The sequence below is a fragment of the Narcine bancroftii genome, chromosome 7 (assembly GCF_036971445.1).
Source record: "Narcine bancroftii isolate sNarBan1 chromosome 7, sNarBan1.hap1, whole genome shotgun sequence".
NCBI lineage: Eukaryota > Metazoa > Chordata > Chondrichthyes > Torpediniformes > Narcinidae > Narcine > Narcine bancroftii.
In genome coordinates this window covers 25,981,440-25,998,625 of record NC_091475.1, presented here as the reverse complement: position 1 = coordinate 25,998,625, position 17,186 = coordinate 25,981,440, and the positions used below count along the sequence as shown (strand labels likewise).

At 43.1% G+C, this 17,186-nt stretch overlaps 1 protein-coding gene across 4 annotated transcripts in view; it reads right to left on the bottom strand.

Moving 5' to 3' along the window:
- Positions 1-3,016: 3,016 nt before the first annotated feature.
- Positions 3,017-17,186, bottom strand: part of u2af1 (U2 small nuclear RNA auxiliary factor 1) — a 46,888-nt gene continuing 32,718 nt past the window's right edge. For 2 of the 4 annotated variants that reach the window (XM_069889187.1, XM_069889186.1), the window contains exons 5-9: positions 11,893-11,991; positions 11,389-11,522; positions 8,977-9,069; positions 6,317-6,400; positions 3,017-3,339 (exon numbers count right to left, since the gene is read on the bottom strand). In XM_069889187.1, the coding sequence (XP_069745288.1) occupies positions 3,210-3,339; positions 6,317-6,400; positions 8,977-9,069; positions 11,389-11,522; positions 11,893-11,991 (540 nt within the window). In that variant the 3' untranslated portion in view covers positions 3,017-3,209. The remainder of the gene's footprint in view (positions 3,340-6,316; positions 6,401-8,976; positions 9,070-11,388; positions 11,523-11,892; positions 11,992-17,186) is intronic. The other 2 variants (XM_069889190.1, XM_069889188.1) reach the window with 1 other exon arrangement.

The following is a 17,186-nucleotide window of genomic DNA, read 5'->3' as shown; positions in this document are numbered from 1 at the left end:
TTTTCCGGAGGATAGATCTGTTGAATTGCAATTGGAGTTGGAGAAACTGAGGGTGAAAGAGGAAAGAGAGAAATGGAGGGTGTTGGAAGAAAGAGAGAAATGGAATTTTGAGTTGCAGAGACAACAATGAGGCAGACCAAACTGGAAAGAGAGGAGGCTGAAAAACAGAGGATAATATTAGGCTGAGGAAACTGAAAAATGGAAGAAATATCTGTTAGAGGTAGCTGATGGCAGGAGAATGATGAAAGAGAAAGAAAATACGACTTGGAAAAGATTGAAATGGAGTTTTAATTAGAGAATTTAAAAATTGAGATAGAGGGAAGTAAGAGAATTGACACAGTAACTTCTGGGGAGAGGTTTTGGCTTGTAGAGGTAAATCTAGTTCCTCCTTTTGATGAGGGAATTATAGTTATATTTTTAGCTTTTTGAAAAGATTGCTGAGTGCTCAAGGCGTCCTCTTATGGTCCAAAGTGTACTGAAGGGAAAAGCTTAAACAAGCAATATTGAAAGCTTATTAGTTGGTTCCAGAAGCATATAGACAAAAATTTAGGAGTTTGGTGTAAACATGGAACCAATCTTATATGGATTTTGCTCTGGGAAAATCTCTGTAATTTCACCATTGGTGTGCCTCAGAAGGAATAATGATTTTTGACAGATTGAGAGAATTTATATTAATTGAATTTGCCCTGATTCACAAAAATAAATTTCAGAATATTAAGCATTTTCAGAGTTAATGTGGAATAGATTAGTAAGCCTGTTCAGAGGGTTAATGTGGAGCAGATTAATAAGCCTGAAATTAAGTCTGGGGAGAATGTTAAAAGATGGGAAAGGACAGAACTTCGGATTTTTATGTCATTTTTGCAAGAAACCTGGTCATGTTATTGTGAGTTGACTAGTGTTGAAAAGGAGGTTTTACCTGAAGCATGCATTCAAACAGTTGAATTTAAGGAGAGCAGATGTTCCAAACCTGGTAAGGGTGTCATGGATGTTTTCAAACCTTTTGTGTCAGAGGGCTTGGTGTCAGTAAAGGAGGGAGAATCACAGGTTCCAGCTAAAATTCTGAGATACTAGAGCTGCTCAGTCACTGTCGTTGGAAAATGTTTTAACTCTTGATCAAAAGACTTTGCTTAAAGGTGTTGGAGGTGAGGTAGAGTCAATATCTCTTCACAACATAGTGCTGAATTCAGAATTAGTTAAAGGTCCTGTTGTTGTAGGAGTAATTTCAAAGTTATCCATGCAAGGAGTTAGCGGATAAAGTTGGGTCAGTTTTGAGATTAACAAATTGGCCTAGTAAGGATGATGTTGAGGAAGATTGTGAGATATATCCTGAATGTGCTGTAACAAGGTCTTTGTCTAAGAAAATGATGAGAGCTGAGGAAGATCCAATTGATAGAGACTTGCCCTGTGCTTCTGAAATAGTTTTGAAAGAGCAGGTTAATTGTGAGTAAGGATTTCTCTTTGTCAAGGAACAAGTTAATTCAGCTACAGATCTTATTGACGTAAGGGACAAAGCAGTAAGTGAACAGGAGATTAAAGAAATGGCTTCTGAATATGAGGATAAGGGTAATTGAGAACAATCTTTTAATTTCTGCTTTTATTTTGCATATACTTCAGTAATCATTCTGTTCTTATTTCTCAGCTCCACCCATACAGCCTCATTGGACGGTTCTCCAATAATATCCTCTGCACTGCCACAATGTTCTTCCCATGCCCTTACCCACATCTCTATCTCACTTGTAATATTTAAACTGTGGAACAAGGAGCTGCCATGTCTCTGTAATACAACATGCCCATCCTGTGTACTGATCCGTGCTTAGAGTTCATCTGCCTGGTGTCAGGCTCCTTGCACTTCAGCATGTGGCTCTTTCCTTGCTCTAACACAAGCCTGCTTGTGCTGTCTGAACTTGCTCACTTTCTCATTTGTTACACATATTTTGGCTCTCCCGCCAGACTCATTCAAATCTCTCTGGGAGCAGTAGCAAATCTCTATGCCCCTCCCATTCAGCTGCAACCTTTCCCAGGAAGGCATCCCAATAGTTCAAGCACCTAAACTCTCACTCCCCCTACCTCATGTCCCGTGCACTGTACTATCATCCATTCCTTGTCTTGCTAATTCATAGCAGGGGTGTTCTTGAAACAGCCCCAGGAGCCCTGTCTCTTAATTTAATGTTCCTTAAATTCTCTATGCAAGTTATTTGCCTTTTCGCTGTGTGATTGGTATCAATGTAGAACATGACCTCCAGCTGCTCACCCTTCCCTTTCAAAATGTCCTGGGCCTTCTCAGAAAACAGAAAAGCCCCACCAATGCCCCCAAAAGTTCCCTGTCCCTATTGCCAGCCTTGACCTACCCTGCTTTGTGTGGTCACTGATATGGCTGCTGCAAGATTCCTATGAGAAGCCATTCTCACAACAGTATCTAAACTGGTAGACTGGAGAGAGGTGATGTACTGCACTACCCTCTGCCTTTCCTGGCACCTATCCATTCAGCCTGTAGTGTAGCCATTCCCTGAAACTCCTGCCCAACAAGCCTCTGTGGTCCAGTACAGAGTTCTAGCAGCTGCAGTCATCAGGGTCACCAGATGTCCCGGACCTCCACTCCATTGCTACCATGGCCTGACCAAGGAGAGGGGAATCTTTCCCATGCTCTCATATTCACTCTGCTCTTCCTCTTCACGTCAGCACGCAGCCCTCCTCCCCTCATGGCCCCTTCCCTTCCCCAACACACAGAACCCACCCCCCTTGCGGTCCTTCCCTCGCCCCATGCAGGGATTGCACTCGAGCCTGCCTTTCTTCACAGCTGGAGCTGGCACATAAATCTATTGTGTAGGGCCACAAATCTGGTCCTCTGGATAGGGTAGTTTAAATTACTTGGCTTGGATTGATGATGTGGGGAAAGATTTTAGGGGGCCAGAGAAGCCTCTCTCAAAGAGCAATAATTGTAGCCGACCCTTTCAGTGAAGGTGGGGAGGATGAACAGGCAGGGGATGCAGAGTCACTCAGACACAAGACCAGATGGTTAGATAAAAACTGGAACTGCACTGCAAGTCAGCTAGCATCAGCTCCACTTTTATTTTAAAAAGGTTAATTGGACATCAAAAGGAAATGAACCAATGTTTATTTTAAGCTTGAACATAAAAAGTATTAAATTCCAATCACATCTTGTTTTGTGGTCCTTCTAAATGAGCTGTCATGCAGACTGATGTGGATCCTCAGAACCTCCCCGATCGCTCACGGTCCTTGGAGCGCCTTCGATCACGGTCTCGATCTCGCCCACCACGACCTCCACGCTCCCGCGACCTGGATCTCTTGCGCTCACGAGATCTTGATCTTGACCTGTGTCTATTATAAAGCACAGTTCCGTTTAAAAAAAAAAGATCAAAAGTTAAACAGAAAATGTTGGAAATACTCCGGTCAGGTGAAGCTTCGCTTAAATCACTGACCTGAAACTCTCACTCCAAGTGAGACAGGCAACAGCAGCTGGAGTTTAATCCTGAGAAGTGCCATGTTGCACTTTGTCAGGAATATGGGGAGGTTCTACACAATAAACAGCTGGGCCCCAGGGAATGTGGAGCCCAAGCATCTCTGAAGATGACAAAGATAGATCAGGTAATGCTTTCCTTCATTAACTGGGGCAAAGGGATTATTATGGCACAGTCTTATAAAACATGAAAGTGTGGACAGACCTGATCACCACAGAAGCAAGGAAATGACAGTATTGGAGAGGGTGAAGGGACATTGCACTAGGATATGGCCCAAGATAGAACATTTCAGTTACGAAGCAGAATTGAATAGGACTAGTTGGTTTTCCTGGAGAGGACAGAGGGGAACCCCAAAGAGGAATACAAAGTTCTGAGAGGCCTATTGCGAGGAAACCCTTCTCCTTAGCAGAAATATTTAAAACTATTGTGCATAGGATTGGGGTAAGAGCTTCCTCAGGGAGCTGAGGAAGTTTTTTTCCCCACAAAGAGAGTGGTTGAAATGCAGAATGAGTGCCTTGAGAGTGGGTGGTAGAGGCAAACACTGTCTCAGCATTGTGAAGCTTCTCGACGGTATGCGAATTTCCAAGGAATAGAAGAGTTTGGATCAATGATAAAAAGGAACAGAAGAGATGGGCAACATGATGTGCTACAAGGCCTGTTCCTGTGCTGACGACTAATTGTGTTAGATTACCAGGAATAGAGGAATGAGGACAGGAAAGCAGCAGTGAAATAAATGTTCAATAAGATCATGGCCAGAGGTACACACGCGGACCCATTCCTTTTGCCTGTTCTGCCTGACCTGATGAGTGCTTCCACCATTTTCTGTTCTTGATACAATTTCCTGGTTTTGCAGAAATATTCCACAACTTGGCATTTCCTGACTTCAACCCCACCCATTCACCACAGACACATCCTTCATCCCTTATCACCCAAGAATGGGTGCCATCACATTTCCTTCCACGAGTCCTGGATTAATCCAAACCATTTCCCCTTGCCACACCTGTCTGCAAGACTTTAGACTGGATGCCAAGGCATTTGAGACCACACAGATTTACCAGGATATGGAACATTGGGTTTGGGAAGATTTGAGAAGTTGGTTTGAGCAAAGAAAGGTCATGGTTTGATTTACATTTCAAATGATTCAGACTTTTGATACAATAAATGAGAAATATTTACTAAGGAGCATCAGTAGAGAGGGTGTGAGAGCTATCAATGACCTTAAGATCGGCAAAAGAATATAAACTCTGTCTTATTTAGATTCTAGAAAGCACTCTAAAAGAGGGGAGGAAACTTCACAAAGGTAAACTCGGAGGAAAATCTCACAGCAAGACAAGGAAATTGATTCAATTGTTCAAGAGGCAACAGACATCATGTCATAGCCGTCCACAATACAATTCCAAACATTCCACTGCCTTCTTTCTAGATGTCAATTTCACTCTTTTCAAAGTTATACAAGATGCCACAACCCTACTGTCCTTATCCCTGTCTCAACACCATGTAACCATGTACAGTAAAGCCCCTAGCACTGGCACCAAGGGGGATTGGTAGATGCTGGATAAGTGAATTTTCCGGTTGCTTGAGGTTGTGTGGACTGGCGAACTAACGGTGAAGCATGCCAGTTTTAAATGTATATTTTATACCTATTTATTTTCTTTGTTTTTTTTTTAATGCCAATTGCTTGAATTCTAGATCAGAGGGGTTTTACTGTATATAAAGGGATAAAGGGTAATCTGGGAAAATAATGGGATCCCTCAGGAATTAATGCAGTCAACTCTGTGTGGAGCCACAGGAGATGCAAGGTCCTCAAAACATCCTTGTCATAGTACAAACAGACACTAGCACTGGGGTTCTTGGGGCAGTCAATGGTAATGAGTTCAGAACAGTCAGTATTATAGTTGAGGAGGTGCTGAAGGTCCATGCAGCCACCAAAGACCACCCTGCACTGATTCCTGTGCTCAATCTCCCAAACACATCCCCAAACTTCCCTGCCTCTCCCAGCAGAGCCCAACACTGAGGAGAGATTCAAAATATTTTACAGAAAGTGGTGAGTGCCTGGAATGGGCTATGAGGGGTAGTGCTGAAAGCAGATAGAATAGTAGTGTTTAAGAGGATATCTCTCACATGCAAGAAGAGTTGTGTTTGATTTGGACATCGTTCGGCACACACATGGGCTGAATGGCTTGTTCCTGTGCTGTACTATTCTAAACCACAGTGCAAAGTCTGGGCACTCACTCAAGACCCTCCAAACATGCACAACTGAGATACAAGGTTCTCAGCTTTATGAGCAGGCAAGGCACGAGGAAATCATTGCTTGGTCCTGATTGACACTCAAGTCACACTAGAGCAGACCTCACCCCCTGCACAGAATCACCACCCCGCAGGATGCACTGGGACGCTAACTGACTGCCTGCAAACTACTTGCAGGAGACAGGCTTCTTTAAAACCTTCACTCACCATCTCCCCTTCCATCCCAAGCCTACAAAATGAGCAGTGCATTCTAACCAGAGTGGAGGAGCACATGACCATGGTTAGTAAGTGGCTGGCCAGCAGGACAAAGCACCAGTGCTTATGATAGACCGATGCCGTATTCGCTGGACACACCATGGCACATTTGGGAGAATCACTGAAATCATAAAAGGAAGACAAAACCCAAAATTGAGTAAGACAGTGCATGGGGATAAGGGGATCACCTCCCTGAATGTGACCCATACTTAAGCCTGATGACCCACCCACCTCCAACCCTTAGGGGAATTCATCTCACTGCTAAACACTTAACTAGAATGGAATTGGTCTGATGCACATTATTGCCATTCAGACGGAAGAAGGATCGTACTCACCTGATGGCAGCCATCAAGTGCTTTGGGGTGATGGTTAGCAGCCGTTTGTCCCCAGACGAGGTCACACGGCTACCCTGCTGCTGGCTGAAATACATGGGAAACGGTGATGCATTTTTTGGTAAGAAAATAACAGCAGTAATTATACTCGGAAAGGAATTAGCCTCAGTGAGTGGGAGAGAAGAGGGGCCAGGTTCACAGTGTATTAAAGACTTGTCTTATTTCCACCATGGATACCAAAACCTTCTACAACTCGCCCTCTCACCAGGATAATCCAAGGGTTCTCTGCTACCTCTTCGATTAGAGGCCAAACCAACCTTGATTCTCTACCATCAGATCCTCTCTCTGCCTCAGAATAAACCTTACACTCCACTTTTGGAATCCACATTGATCCCAGCAATGCCATGGGATGGTGGAATGACGAATTTAGTGATGTTTTCTGCTCTCAATCAGAACTACACTTCTCAACTTTACTGACAATTTCTTCCCTTCGCTCATATTCATTTGGTCTGTCAAAATCTTCATCCTTGACTGCTCCATCTCCAGGAATCTCCTGCTCCAAGCTAACAAAGGGATTGAAGTCCATTCTCTTGGTTTCCCTGCCTACAGCATCTGCTTTCCCAGAGGTTCTGATATCAATCTTTTTCCACCATAGTTGAGCACATCTACTCTATTTCTAACATGCTCACACTACTGTTCCTCCATCAACGAGTCTCTTGGGTTCCCTCGTCCCTATCTTCCATCCACCAACCTTCACTTTGAGTATCAATATCTGACAGTACCGTAATATCCGTATACATCTTTCTCGTCCCTGCGTATAGGGACAGCCCACTCCACAATACCCTTTTTCAACTCAACCACCCCAACACCCACAACACACCCAGAGTTATACATCTCCTACTTCCTTTTTTCAGTGATTTATTTGTACTTCCAATTTAGCATTGTATCAACCACTCAATGTGGTATTTTCTACATCATGGTGACCAAATTGAAATTTGGTAACCAGTTTGAAGAATAGAAAATGTCAAAAGACATTTGGATAGATATATGAAGAGGAAAGTTCAGAAAGATATGGACCAAATGCAAACAAATGCCAACGTGGTTGCCATAATTGAGTTGGGCCAAAGGGCTTGTTCCGTACTGTATGGTTCTGTGACTCTATAGCATCTGTTCAGTGTGCAAACAGGACCAAGCTTCGAGCTGCCTCTCACTAACACCCCCCTACACTGCATCCCCCAACCTCCGATAAACATAAATTTGACTGAACCAAGTTTAACAATTTGAGATAACAGTAGTTATCTTTACATTCTTAAATCCATTTGTATTCCTTTTATCTAACCACACCATCATCATGTTGTACATTCAGTCCTGCTTGTTCCCCAACCCACCACACTCTACCTACCCAGCCACCATGCAACGCTCATTTCCAAACCACATTTAACTTCAAGACTTCTCCTGTTCTGAGGCCATCTTAAACCAGATGCTGCCTGTAGGGACTGATCATAGCAATTTTTTTTTTTTAAAGTGCTGCTCATTTGACTAATATGTTAGCAAAGTATGAGGAGGACACACTAATACAGAGGCTAGGTAACACCCTGATTCAAATCTACAGGGATCAGGGAAGTGACTGCAGTACAGGATTTCACTGTAAGCACAAAGTTAGAGGTTGATGTGACATGGAACTGGCTATAATGTTGCCTGAATATCATAAAAGCGAGGAGATAAAAATTGAAGATCCCTTTGTTGGAATGCAGAATGGGGCAATGTGACAGAGTATTGACAATTCTGAAATTGTGGAAGACGTTGGTTGGAAGCAGATGGTTTACATTATTTGAGAGGTTTAAAATGAAGGAAGGGCCAAGATTAAATACAGGAGAGTTGCAAAATCATTATAGCTGAGCTGTGAGGACTCTCTGGTTTCAGAGTTTATGGTGGAACAAATGGCCAAGGGAATATGGTTGATAAATGGAATATGGACTATTGGACTATGTGGCCACAAAATCCAGGCATTTGCTGCTGGGCAGATTATATTACTTCCATGCTGTAATCCCTACCATCCATATATCTTCATCTAAGAGCCACAATTCCACATACTTACATCATTACTGCATTATGCAAATACACAGGAAACTGAGCACGCTTGTGGTGGGGAAAGGGGAGCTTGGGGTGTGCGCTCAGCTGCAGTCTGCAGGACCCAATGCAAGTGTGTCTATGTGCATGTTGTTCAAAACAAGAGAAGGAAAATAAAGTGAGCAATGATCAGGAGTAGCACAAAGTGGCAATGCACCGCAGCCGACGATGCTCTCACACAGCTGGGTATCTGGTCTCAGCTGCACTTCTGAGACTGGTGGGGAAGGATACAGATGGACAATCAGAAGTTACAAAGATCTGAAGGCAGCGCACACAAGTGCCCAGTTCCTACACAGGAGACACTGGGAGTCCACCGATACACAGCATGATAAAAGATGCCACACAGAAAGCAGGAACCACAGGACAAAACCACTCAGACAGTGAATTTGCTTTGACTTTGTGCATCAGCCCGATTCAATAAAAGACTCAATCTGTCACACATACACCCACAGGTCTCACAGTGATCCTAGGCTCCCAGAGCAGGTGGCAAATCGTATACACAAACATGGCCACAAAGAAAACATGCTACTGACCTCTTGCGACGCCGTCCATAAAGCTCACGGCGCAACTCCCGTGAAATTGGCTTCAGATGCATGAAGTTGCAAAAGCCTCCCCGGGTGCACTCTCTGTAAAACAAACATCACATGATTCAGCAAAATAATCCAGGCATCAAGCTGTCTAAGGTGAATCATTACAGAAAGAGTATCACTCTAATGTGCATCTCCTCAGTCCACCATGCTTCATTCATCTACTTAATTCTGCCTAAACTCTGGCTTTTCAATCCATTTCAAGATCGAAGTAAAACATGACAGTCTGCAGACACCATGGTTGAAGTAAAAACACAACGCTGGAGAAACTCAGCAGGTCAAACAGTGTCCTTTAAGTGGCAAAGATAAATAACCAACGTTTCGGGGTTGAGATTTTCGTCAAGGTATGGAAAAATGTCAGTTGAAGGGCTCAAGCCCGAAACGTCAGTTATGTATCTATCTTTGCTATACAAGGGACACTGTATGACCTGCTGAGTTTCTCCAGCAGTTTGTATTTCAAGATTAAATTCTTTCAGACAGTCATACAGTATGGAAACAGGGCATTCAGCTCATCCTCTCCACCAATCCAGATTCAACCCATCTCCCAGAACTGGGCCCAAAGCCTTCAATGGCAAGATAAATGAAGTGCTTATCAAGACACTTAAATGTCATCCATTCCTCTGCTGCCACCATTCTCTCCAACAGTACATTTCGGGTACAGTACAAATCCGATTATCCGAAATAGGATTCTCCAAAATCCTTATTTATCCAAAATTTTTTCAGAGCTGAACTGACCTCACAGGTTGAAAAGAAATTCAGTCAACACCAAATTAGAACAATTGTCCTCATTTCAGGAAACTGCCTCCCCTCTCTCCATTTCTTCTTTACCTTCCCTATTGACTTTTCTCTCCAACTCTCCCTCTCAAATTGTGAAGAATCCCTTCTCCTGGCGTCATCAAGTAGAGTGGCCTTCTGGGCAGGAGCGGCACCTCAGGCTCAGTGGCTTTCCCTCCCTCCTCAGAACCCAGGAGCTCCAGACACCTACTCCAAACCCTTCCATCAGCCTACTAATGCACAAGCACACTGGACTCCTCTAGGCCTAGGGGAGGATTTGGAGTCGGGACTCGGGCGTTGGTGTCAGGAGCTCCGGTGACTGGGGAGACAGGATTCCGGCCTGGAAATCCTCCCCGGGGATCAGTGGCAGCGGTGGGGACATGTCAGGGATCAATGGCAGCAGTGGGAGGTTTTGGTGATTAGCGGCAGCATCGTGGCCACCATTCTTTGGTGAGAATTAAACAATATTTTAATGATTAAAAAGCATTCCCTTGTATCAATGTTTAAACAACAACAAACAAGTGATTTGCTATTGCTACTAGGCTTTTTAAAAAAAAATGACCAGCTATCCAAAAAAAAAGTTTATCTAACATGGGCCAGTCCTGACCATTTCAGGTAATTGAAGTTGTACTGTATTCACTACTCTAGCACCCCTCACACCCTCCATAATGATGAGTTTGTCCTACACAAGGTACAATGTATATATGTACTGAAATTCATACTTGCTGCAGCCAAATAAGTACTTTGTAAAAAAAAAAGAACTCCAATACTATACATTAAAGTACCATAATGGAAGGAGGTAATAAATATAAAAGATAATAAATATTCAAGAGGTACAGTAATGCAAAAGATGGTGATGTTTCATTACTCCATCTTTTTGTAGCATCAGAGTACATGATCAGTGTAACGAAGTGAGGTTCAAGAACCCAATCACTGTTGGAAAAAAACTATTCAAACCTAGAGGTAGGTGCTGGTCTTCCAGCTCCTGTACTTTCTGCTCAAAGGAAGCAGTGAGAAAAGATTGTGGCCAGGGTGATGGGGTCCTTTACAATGTCAGTTGCCTCCTTGAGGCAGCGCCTCACACAGATGCATTCAATGGATGGGAGTTTGGAGCCTGTGTTTACCCTGGCTGTGTTTGCTACCTTCTGCTGGAGAAACTCAGTAGATCACGCAGCAAGCATCAGAGTAAAGGGTAACCAGATATATATGCCTGACAAAGGGCCCAGGCCCAAAATGTTAGTTACCCTTTACTTCCTATGGAATTCTACTCAGATGTTTTTCCAAATCTCTCCTCCAGTGTCACCTGCCTCAATAATAATGGTTTTGTCTTATTGGTCTGTCTGATTTTATACACTGACATTATTTCTTGTTCTGTGATGGATGCACATTGCTCTTGTGCATCAATAGGTCCTTTGCACATGATCACCATGTTATCCATAGGAATATTTTCTCCAGTATCCATTTCTGCTATTTCACTATCAGTAAGTGCATCATTCATTATCAATGTTGAAAACTTCAAAATCATCATCTTCCAGATTCATGACAGTCTCTGAACATGTACAAGGAGGTTAAGTGAATACTCACCCCATTTCATACTGTCTGCAGCAAGCTTCTCTGAAGTCAGTCACAGGTGAGAGCTCTGCATGGATGGGCTGTCCATTAAACCAGCGATTGTTTAGATCATTCACAGCCTTTTCTGCATCTTCTTCATGGCGAAACTAAATCCGAACGAGAAAATTAGTGAGTGAAAAAACATGATCACTAGATTCCGCTGTGAAATCTTCAGACTCATTAGTTATCTAGAGATTTTGTTTTATTTACAGCATGGTTTTGAAGGGTAGGAGGAAACTGACAAAAACCCATGTGGTCACAGGGAGAACTTACAAACACCTTCAGATTCAAGTCCAGGTTGCTGGCACTGTAATAGCATTGCACTAATAGCTACGCTAATCACGTCGCCCGCTTTGTCACCTATATTAATCAAAATATACTCCCACCAGGAAGTTCCAACCTTGGGCCTGTAGCACTGTCGGACTTCCAATGCACATTTCTGGACCAGAAAAAGAGGGATTTCAAAACAAAGCTCACCTTTACATAAACATTTCCAACCAGATGATCACCCAGGTTGTCACAGACATTCATCTCTTCAATTTCCCCATATTTTTCCTCCATTTCTGTGAAGACCTCCTACAGATAAAGTGAAGCACAGCAATTAAACTGCTCAGTAATGAAGCTGAGCTGCAATTTACTCCAGAATAAGAGTTGTTTTATCAACTTGATTCAGGGAGTAGCTTGGGATTTGGGAGAAGAAAACAGAATACATTTATGACCATCAAGGTACAAGAAAATCCAGAAATTATGGAAACATTGGTTCCACAGTAATATGATTATTTTGATAACAAGTGGCTGGCCCAGAAAAGAGAAAGGTTAGTGGTGGAAGAGGGCTGCTCTGGCTGGAGATCCATGACCAGTGGGGTTCTGCAGGAATCGGTGTTGGAACCCTATGATTTCCTCACCTTCAGACCACAATCAGTGAAGGCTGGTAAGAACTTTTCCACAATCTCCATCAGTAATGGAGCACATGGCTGTGTTCTTAGTACCCTGCTCTACTCTCTTTACATCTGCAATTGTGTAGCTTGGTACGACTATAACACCATCTACAAATTTGCTGACGATAACATGGTAGAGGGTTGTTTTAAGGATGGGGATGAGTCAGCGTACAGGATAGTGATTGAAAACTTGGGATGAATGTTGCACCAAAAACAAGCTTGAACTCAATGTCACCAAAGCTAAGGAGCTGATTGTTGACTTCAGGAAAGAAAAGCCATAGATAAACAATCCAGTGATCACTGGGGGATCAGAGGTGAAGAGAGTGAGCACATTTAGGTTCTTGGGAGTCACTCTCTGAGAGGATCTATCCTGGACCCAACACACCAACAGCATCTTGAAGAAAGCACGTCAAAAGCTCTACTACCTCAGGAGTTTGCGGAGCTTTGGTATGACACCAGAAACCCTGCCATATTTCTACAGATGTGTGGTGGAAAGTGTGCTGCCCAGCTGCATCATGGTCTGTTATGGGAGCACCAATATCCCTAAGTGTAAGCCCTGCAAAAGGTAATGGACACAGCCCAGGACATTACAGGCAACCCCACCCTCCACTATTGAGTGCATCTACAGGGAATGCTGTCGTCAGAGGGCAGCAGCAACCATCAAAGACACAGACCACCCAGCACCTGTTCTGTTCTAGCTGCTACCATCAGGAAAGGGGTATTAGTGCCACCAGGTTTAGGAACAGCTGCTACCCCTCTACTATCACACTCCTCCTCAACAAACTCAATCAGGGACTAATTTAAGGATGCTTACTTGTGCACTTTATTGATTTTCTTTATTTTCCCTGTATTGCACAGTTTGTTTACATTCATTATCTGTTTACAGTTCTTTTGATTATTTACATGTTCATCCTCTGTGCAATTTTTTTTGCACTACCAGTTAGTGGTAATTCTGCCTTGCCCACAGGTAAAATGAATCTCAGGGTTGTATGTGATGTCACATAGGTACTCTGACAATGAATCTGAAATCGATATAAATGACTTGGATGAAAAGGTAGGTGGATGGGTAAGTTTGCAGATGTGAAGGTGTGTAGAGAACTATCAAAGAATATAACATGATATAGATATTATAGATATAAGCAAGAAAAATAACAGATGGAGTTTGTGCTGTGTTGCACCTTGGGAGCTCAAATGTAAAAGGACACATTTAAGGTGAGGGGCAGAAAGTTTAAAGGAGATGTGTGGAATAATTTTTGATACCGCCCAGAGCAGGTGGTGAGTGCCTGGGACAGGCTGCAGGAGTAGGTGGAGGCAAAAACAGAAGCATTTAAGAGGCCTTTAGATAGCCACATGTATATGAGGGGGTGGAAGGATACCTTAGCTTGATTTGGGCAACATGCTTGGCAGACCTGTGAGCTGAAGGGCCTGTTCCTGTACTCTACCATTTTATGTTGATCAACACTTTAATCTGTACCAAGGGATAGGAGAAGTAACCAATCAATGAAAAATCTCATGAAATAATAATAACACAAATTGTCCATTATACCATAAAATGCAGTGTCTGAGATAGGTTTAACACCAGTGCACCCCATGTCATTGGTTCAATTGGAGGCACAGACATCTACAATACAGAAACAGGCCCTCAGACCATCATATCCATGGCAAATTTTCAGCCCATCTACACTGATCCCATTTGCCCGCATTAGGTCCTTTTCCTTCCATATCATGCCTATTTAAGTGTCTGTCTAAATTTCTCTTCAAAACAGCGATTATAAATGACTCCACCACCTCCACTGGCAGCAAGTTCCAGTTATCAACAACAAACACAGGAAAATGGGACATGTTTGACTGGTACAGACATGCCAGGGCCCTTTGAGTCTGCTCCACCATTCGAAGCATGGCTGATCTCCATTTTCCTGCCTTCTCCCCAAAACCTTTGACGCCCTTACAGATTATTAACCCCCACTTTAAATATACCCAACGACAGCCTCCACAGCTGTCCATGGTAAATAATTCCACATATAGCCTGACTCACCACTCTCTGGCTGAAGAAATTTCACATTTCTCTTCTAATTAGACATGGGCTGTGCCCACTGGTCCTATACTCTCACTAAGGAAACATCTTCTCTATGTCCACTTTATACAGCCATTTCCACTATTCAGAATATTTTGATAAGGTTCACCCTCACCCTTCTGAACTCCATAGGTACCAAAGCCAACAAACACTCCTCATATGTTAACCCATTCATCCCCAGGATTATTCTCATAAACTTCCTCTGGATCCTCTCCAACACCAGCGCATCCTCCCTTAGATGAGCCACCTAAAACTGTTCACAATACTCCAAATGTGGTCTGACCAATTACATATTACACCTTTGCTTTTATATTCCAGTCCTCTTAAAATGAATGCCTTCCTTACTACCAACTCAACCTACAAGTTAATCTTCTAAGAACCCTCCACAAGGATCTCCAAGTCTCCCTGAACCTCCGTTTTCTGAATAGTCTTCCCATTTAGAAAATAATCTACTTTGGCTCTTCTTTCTACCAGAATGCACAACCATAAACTTCCCTGTGTTGCAATCCATTGGCCTCCTCTTTGCTCATTCTCCCAGCCTGTCCAAGACCCGTTGCAGACTCCCTGCTTCCTCAACTCTACCCACTCTTTTGAGTGGAGACTTGGGCCCACTTGGAAGGGCTTTGTTACTTTGCAAACTCTGTGAAGTTCACACAGGTTCCCGTGGTGCAGCAGGTAAAATCTTATTTTCTTGTGATGGTTGTGCTTGGTTAGTCACTGGTTTCTGCAGTTCAAAGGTCTCCAAGTTGAGTTGCTCAGGTGTCTCAGCAAGGTTACATTTGGTTGGTTACAACTGGTATGTCTAGTCCATCTGTCCTATCCAACCTGCACATGATAGAGAACCTCCCTGATCTTCCACTCATCTGACTTAACTCTGTAGTCTCGCACCAGCATGTTGTCATCCCAAAATATTCTGTGTTTTGATCCATGCCGGTGATTGAACTGTCCAAATCTCTGTGTCCAGGTTCTGACTTCTGTGGGAAAACAATGTTTTCAGCAGGCGAAGTGCCACCAGGAGTTTGTGGGTTTGGAGTGATCCTGTAATTTAACAAGAATGTCTGCAGGATCTCCTCCATTGGATCCTCCACCTTGGGTTTGTGTAGAGCCTGTTTGAATGTATCCACAAACCGTTCTGCCTGACCATTGAACCATGGATGATATGGAGGCGAGTGAATAGGAGTGATGCCATATTGTTTGCAGAATAAATTGAAGTCTGTTGCCCTGAATTGTGTCCCATTGTCCAAAACTAATGTTGCAGGAGCACCAAAACAAATGAACATGGACTTGAGTTCCATAATTGTAGCCGATGCAGTTGGTTGGGTTGTTTTGATGATCTCTGGCCATTACGATTAAATAGTACTCCCAGTTAATTGGTCCTGTATAGTATAAATGAAGACGATTCCATGGCCCACTTGGTTGTGGCCAGGAATGTAAATTTGTCACGATAGGGAATTTTGCAGCCATCCATAGAGCATTTTAAGGAATTTCTTCACTACAAAAACAATTGCAAGAGCCTCCTTTCCAATTTGTCCATAGTTACGCACTGCAGCGGTTAGAGAGCGTGCTGCGTGTGCCATGGCCTTTTGATTCCCATCTGGGAATATGTGAGAAATGAGTGCACCCACCCCAGACTGTGATGCATCTGAAGCTAGGACAATCTCCAAGTTTGGATCGTAGTACATCAAAAGAAGGTTTGAATTTAGCATTGTCTTAACTCAATTAAATGAATCTTGACATTTTGAAATCCAATTCCATTTGCTACCCTTAGTAAGGAGCTCGTTGAGTGCATCACAGAGTTTATGCATCTCTGGCAGAAATGAACTATAATGACTAATAAGATCTAAGAATGAATGTAGCGTGATCACATCTGTGGGTACAAGCATGCACCTGATAGCATCAGTGTTTTGTGGATCTGCCCACTGTCCATGTTCGTTAAGGATGAAATTCAAATATTTCACTGACTTCATGAAAAATGTGCATTTTTCTGGACGTAGTCGAAAACTATAGTCTGATGTGGGACAAAACACAAGACGATCAAACAATTCTTGAGTGTGTGCTCCCATGATATCATCTAGGTACACTGCAACTCCCGGAATACCATTTGGCATGGTGTCTATGATCTGTTGAAAGATAGCTGGAGCAGACTTTACTCCAAATGATAGACAGTTGTATCTGAACAGTCCACGGGGTGTATTGATAGTTAGCAATTCTCTGGATTTTGCATCAACCTCCACCTGCAGATATGCCTCTGCTAAGTTGATCTCGCAAAGCATTTGCCACCATTCAGCTTCGCAGAAAGGACATCAGGCAATGGCAGTGGGTATAAATGGGTGTCCAATGCTGCATTCAGACCAGTTGAAAAATTAGCATAAAGAGGTATGGATCCATTCTATTTCTTCACCATCACGATAGGTTCCACCCATAATGAGTAATTGACCTGACCAATTACTCCATGTTACAGCCGCTCCAATTCTTGCTCCACTTCTTGCAGTGCTGCATTTGGGACAGGTCGCTTTAGCTTGAAAGTCGGTTTCACATTTGGCAGAAGACGGGATTTTGCCTTTGTTTTAGTGCACCGTCCGAGGCCTTTGGAAAATACCAGAAACTCTTGTGCTGTATTTGCCGCTGTTGGGGTATGTGCCACTTCCAACTTTTGATAAATATCATGAAGTGGATGGTCCAGTAGGTTCAACCTTTTGATCCAGTCGAGACCCATGATTATGATATTTTAACCAGATAACATGATCCACTTCCTTCTG